General features: G+C 45.2%; 1 protein-coding gene across 1 annotated transcript; it reads right to left on the bottom strand.

The window, feature by feature from the left end:
• Positions 1–1,044: 1,044 nt before the first annotated feature.
• EDN1 (endothelin 1) lies at positions 1,045–4,807 on the bottom strand. Its single transcript, XM_012653171.1, has 4 exons — positions 4,744–4,807; positions 2,945–3,125; positions 1,356–1,514; positions 1,045–1,184 (listed from the first exon to the last, which is right to left on the bottom strand). Exons 1-4 carry the CDS (start codon positions 4,805–4,807, stop codon positions 1,067–1,069), a joined length of 522 nt encoding a protein of 173 aa, XP_012508625.1. The 3' UTR covers positions 1,045–1,066.
• Between the last annotated feature and the right edge of the window lie 513 nt (positions 4,808–5,320).

Raw genomic sequence — 5,320 nt, 5'->3', positions numbered from 1 at the left:
TTTTTTTTTTTTTTTTTTTTTTTGTAGGAGAAGAAAAGAGGGAAGAACTGCAAATGATGACTTAAGAGTTGACATAAAACAAATTAACAGAGGAAACAATAATTTCCAGGTCAGTTCAGAAACTGTGATCTTGTGGGGAGCATGACCAGCCTGAAATCACAAACATGGAAATGACCACGGCAGGTATGGGAGAACAGACTGCTGAGGCTGCCTTGCGAATCAGTAGTAAACAACTCAGAAGTGGTGCGTGACTGCCAAGCCTGTGCTCAGAACACTTTAATCATAGATAGAACTTCTTGCCACTGGATTTCTAGGAAAAGTTTCCAGAGATCATGATAGAGAAATGTAGAACATGTGACAGATTTTGAAAGTAGGTTTCCTCCCTTGAACTTGTGAATTCCAAACACTTTAGGATTTGGAAGGTCATCACTGCCACGCTGCTCAGAGCAACCCTACAGTATTGCCTAATGCAGGTCCCTTCTCTGTCCCAGCCCAGGACCGACAAGGAAACGAGAGAGCTTTTTGGAATGATACTGGCTCTCCACCAAATGCATTTCCCAATTAAAAAAAAAAAAAAAAAAGATAGTAAACCTGAAAAACAGCATGTTCTAAATCTCACCAACCCTACCTAATGACTTTATTTTCCCTTTGGCTATTTGAATAACTGCTACTTGTTGAAGAATATACATGATACTATGATTTCTTTAAAAGAAATGTCCTCTCCCTGAAACGATTTTTAATTTCTCGGGGAAAGTGGTAAATACATGGACTCAGAGAGGCAAAGACTAGATATGACCAAATGACAAAGATGTTGTCTCTGGATATATTTTGTTTGGAAAATCTACCTGTAGACTGAATGGTGTGTCCTAAAGTTCAGAGGGAAGCAGTTTGCATTAAAGACCTTCGTGAAAATATCTAAGAGGGATTTCTTTGCTCTTTTTAATCTATAGAACAGAAAGATCCCCTCTGTTATTGCCTTCTAAGTCTTTCCCTCATCTAGGTAAGAGAGACTAGGGGTGTAGGCTGATAGCACTGCTAACCAGGCCTGGCTGTTCTTGTGAACCTCTTACCTTCTCATTTTTCTTCCTTCCACTAGCTGCTGCTGAATACACTTCTTTCCAAGCTTGGAACAGTCTTTTCCTTTCTTATAGTTATCCCAGCCTTTCTCCATAGTGTCTTGGGCTCTGTTAAAATACACAGGAAAAAAACATTTCAGCAATGGTATCTTCAGTTTTACCTTGACCTTCAGTATCTCTGTTCCTTTCTTCTAAAATAAGAAGGCAGCAACATTACAGGAAGGAGGTCAGGAGGTGGAGCTGTTAAACTGATCGAAAAGCAAAGGTATTTCTACTCACCTGAGTTCTTTTCCTGCTTGGCAAAAATTCCAGCACTTCTTGTCTTTTTGGCTAGCACACTGGCATCTATCCCTGTGGTCTGTTGCCTTTGTGGGAAATAAATCCTTCAAGGATCGCTTGGACCGAGAAGGGCTTCCAAGTCCATAGGGAACAACGTGCCTATTACCCAAAGAGAGAAACAAAGGGTATTAGCACAATTAATAGTCTTCAAAATGACACATTCTTTGGGGGCACACTCATTCGATTAGGCACACACGGAGCTCATCACACGGTGCTTGGGAGCGTAACTTGGGAAAGTCCAGTGTGGCAACAGTCAGGAACCCATCAATGGCCCTGAGCATGTGGACCAAACCAGGAGAAAACCAGCTTTTCTAATTCAATAAAATTCCATTTCAACTCTTAACGAAGTTCATTTCTTCTTGATACAAGCAACATTGCTTTTTGTCTAAAATTATGACATCTCTGCTTGGCGTCTGTTTCATATTTTCCTCCTCTTTTAATAGTCTATTTAATCAACAGCTATTCATGGAGGGACCGGGGGAAGAGACTTCAGTGCAAAAACTATGACTCGCAAGATTTTTAAAACCTGTTTACAGTTCAGATCATATATGATAATGCTAAAGGTGCCCCCTGAGGGGGCAGGAGGAGACACACGTTTGCACATTTCTCCTGCAGTTTGGTGAAACCGTGTGGCTGCAGAAGGACCCACTGCCAGAGAACACTCCAACAATTTCCAATGGATTCGTTTCAATTCTCACTTAAGGAATAAAGTCCTCCCCTTGGAAGTATTACCTTACTAAGTATTAGGGCTCATTATGTTTTTTGTTTGGTTTGATTTGATTTTGTTGGATTTTGGTCACCCCTCTCCAGAATATGCCACTGCAGACACAGTGAACGTGGGCTTGTTTATGACTGCTTCTGACGGATGCACTAGTGCCCAAGGCAAAGGGGGAAAACTGCTTTGCTTCGCTCTGGAGGTGAAAGAGAGACCCATGGATGGTATTTCTATTTCTGCCTTGCAGTGGGCTTTTCTAAAGAGAAAGTACAGGAGAGGAAGGAGACGCAGGTGCCAGTTGTAGCTCTGCCACAAACTCGTTCCTGCACAAGTGACTTCAATATCTTGGGTCTTCTTTTTTGTCTAACTAAAATGAAGGGATTGGAGTATAACCTTCTGTAATCCCTTCTGCTTCTCAATCTGTACCCTCCCATGAGCAGCACATTTGGACTAATCCACGTATGACCTGGGCAGCCTATTCCCGAAACCCACTCGGCTCCCACTGACAGAGCATCGTGGGGTCCTCTCACTTAAAGTTCCTTGTGTGAAACATGCAGCAGCCTCCCGCTTGTCCTCATCTCTTTCCATCCATCCCATAATGAGGAGCCTGAGCCACAGGGCCTCGGAAGACTCCCCCCTCGGTTGCTAAAAACCAAGCTGTCCTGCTATTTTCAGGAATGGAGGAGCCCTGAAAAGTCCCCAGGGAGGCACTTTGATGTTCTCGGAAATGCCACCTTCAGGGTCCAAACCAGGAGCTCCCCAGGAAGGGAGCGCTAATGAAAGACTAGGGTTACGATGCCCTCTAGAGACTCACTCGGGAGTGTTGACCCAGATGATGTCGAGGTGGCAGAAGTAGACGCACTCTTTATCCATCAAGGATGAGCAGGAGCAGCGCTTGGAGCGCCGGGGCCTCCAGGGTGCACCGGGAGGGGGCTTCTCCACGCCGTTATCAGCCCCGGTGCTGAGCTCGGTGCTGAGCTCGGCGCCCAAGACCGCTGGGGAAAGAAAGAGTAGATCAGTGGGGGATGTATCCTCAGAGGCCCAAAGACACGCTGGATCGCGGTGCTTATGCCAGGGCTAGCGGAGCAGATAAAAGCAGATGAGGCGCACAGGCTGCCTTCAGCAAGAGACGCACGCAGAGGGAAAAGGTTCTTTATTTTTTTCCCTCCTTAACAGGATTGCACCTTTACCCCCGCTGGTTTATACACAGGTTATACAAATGCAGAGGAGACAAACACCTGAAAAGGAATATCCCCTTGAAACAAGCTTCAAGGCAATGTCTGGAAATGCTACGTGTTGGAAACTTGGGTTGGCTTCTGTATGGAACTTAGTAGGACGGCACAACCCGCAGTGGCTTAAAATTGGCTGATGGCTAAAGATACATCGCACTGCCTACTACTAGCTTTGGGGCCACTTCCCCATTCAGGATGACCATCGTTTTAGAGGGTACCCACCACTTCACACCCTGTGTAGGGCACATCATAGCCCTTGGAGAAAATATATGCCTCTTGAATCAGGCTGGGGGCAAGAACGCTGAGGAAATGACTGGGGACAGAAGAGAAATTAATTCTACAACATTCATTTCAGGTGGGAAACCACACAGATACCAGTAAGCTAAGGTGAAGCCACGAAGCAGCTCAGGGGACCAGGGAAGGCTCTGTGCATTATGGATTTGAAATCCTTGGTCATTTGGCTTGTGTGGGATCTGCAGCTTTCCCTTCCCATGTCGGCATTGCCTCTTCCTTCTGACAACTTAGCCATGCAGCTTATCTGCCCAATTTTGTACATTTCAGATGATCAGACACATTCCAGGAGTTTCATTCCCTGGACATCCTTTCTCTTTAGTTAGGGTCATGCAAAGACAAAAAACGTGCATTGACCCTAGAAAACATGGGAACTGGGCAGATGCACACGCACTGTCTAAATCCTTAAGCAGCCAAGAATATTCTAGCTCCCCTCCCAGGACAGGTGAATACAACTAAAAAGAGAGCTCATGCTGTTTTGGGTGCCAAAAACCTGCCAAAAGAAACCTAAAGTCAATAATGACAAATTTTAAAGAAAACATCTGCTTCACCCTGAAACCGCCTGGGGGGTGTTATTCAACAGACTGTTGTTCTGCAGGTGATTTTACTGCTCATATAGTCCTTGAATGACTTGAATAAAATTCCTTGGCTTCAAGCAGGAATGTTTAAATATTTTACACATTAGCACACTATTAAAACACTGTTTAAATAAGATACGTGTTCCCTTATGTCCTATGTACCTGTATGAACACACACGTTGCAAACACACATTCGGTTAAATAATGTCTTATCTATACTCTTCCTGAGTTATATTTTTAAAAGCCAAGAAAACATATTATGCAATAATTACAATAAAATAATAAGTTATGTTAATGCCATGTTATATTCAGTCGTACCCAATTGTATTCAGTAGAGGGATTTTACATTTTTCTCTAGAAAACTGAAGTCACTTTGAGGACTAACTCCCAGACACTTGCTCTCTAAGCAGCAGTAATAAAAAGAAAGGAGAGCAAACAGAAGCAGCACAAGCATTAAGATGGGTAAGAAGACATTAACGTTCAGAGACTTCCAAGTCAGTCTGCGTGCCTACCTGTTTCTGGAGTTCCTTGGAAAGCCACAAACAGCAGAGAAAAAATCATGGGCAAATAATCCATTCTGGAAAAAAAAAAGGGATCAAAAACCTCCCGTGCGAACCGAACCCACAGGAAAACGAAGAAAAACAGCTTCAGTTCCTCGGAGCGCTGCGGGTTATCTGGATCTCAGAGCGATCCCCTAGCCGGGAGAGAGAGCCCTCCGTGCCTGGCGGAGGCGGCGGCAGAGTCTGCAGGCGCACGAGGCGGCGGTGGCGCGCGGACCGCAGCGGAGACGCGGAGCCCGTTCGTCCTGGCGCGGGTGCAGAGGCGCATCTGGCTTGGACAGCTCTCCGCAGGGCTTTTTATATTGAACCCCTATAGAGTGGGGGTAAACAGCTCCGACTTTATTCCAGCCCCAGACAATGTTATTGTGTTATTAGTCACCAACAGGCAACGTGCAGCCGGAGATAAGGCCAGGCTCTAGAGGAAATCAGTGCTAACTTCAGAGGCAGACGCCCGCCGTCTGACAATTCAGGGGCAGGGCTAAGAAAAAGAAAATACCCATTAGAGACCTTTGGTAAACCTGCCCGTGCT

Source organism: Propithecus coquereli, unplaced genomic scaffold (genome assembly GCF_000956105.1).
Source record: "Propithecus coquereli isolate 6110/MARCELLA unplaced genomic scaffold, Pcoq_1.0 Scaffold416, whole genome shotgun sequence".
Lineage (NCBI taxonomy): Eukaryota > Metazoa > Chordata > Mammalia > Primates > Indriidae > Propithecus > Propithecus coquereli.
Note: the sequence above shows the minus strand (reverse complement) of the source record. Positions and strands in the feature narration are given on the sequence as shown.

What these genes read in the sequence shown, in the direction of transcription:
- EDN1 (XM_012653171.1), bottom strand. Translation starts at nt 4,807, where the DNA reads ATGGATTATTTGCCCATGATTTTTTCTCTGCTGTTTGTGGCTTTCCAA. An exon ending in CCAAGGAACTCCAGAAACAG is followed by an intron (nt 3,126 to 4,743) that starts GTAGGCACGCAG and finishes TTCTTTCCCCAG; the next exon opens with CGGTCTTGGGCGCCGAGCTC. An exon ending in ATCTGGGTCAACACTCCCGA is followed by an intron (nt 1,515 to 2,944) that starts GTGAGTCTCTAG and finishes TTTGGGTAATAG; the next exon opens with GCACGTTGTTCCCTATGGAC.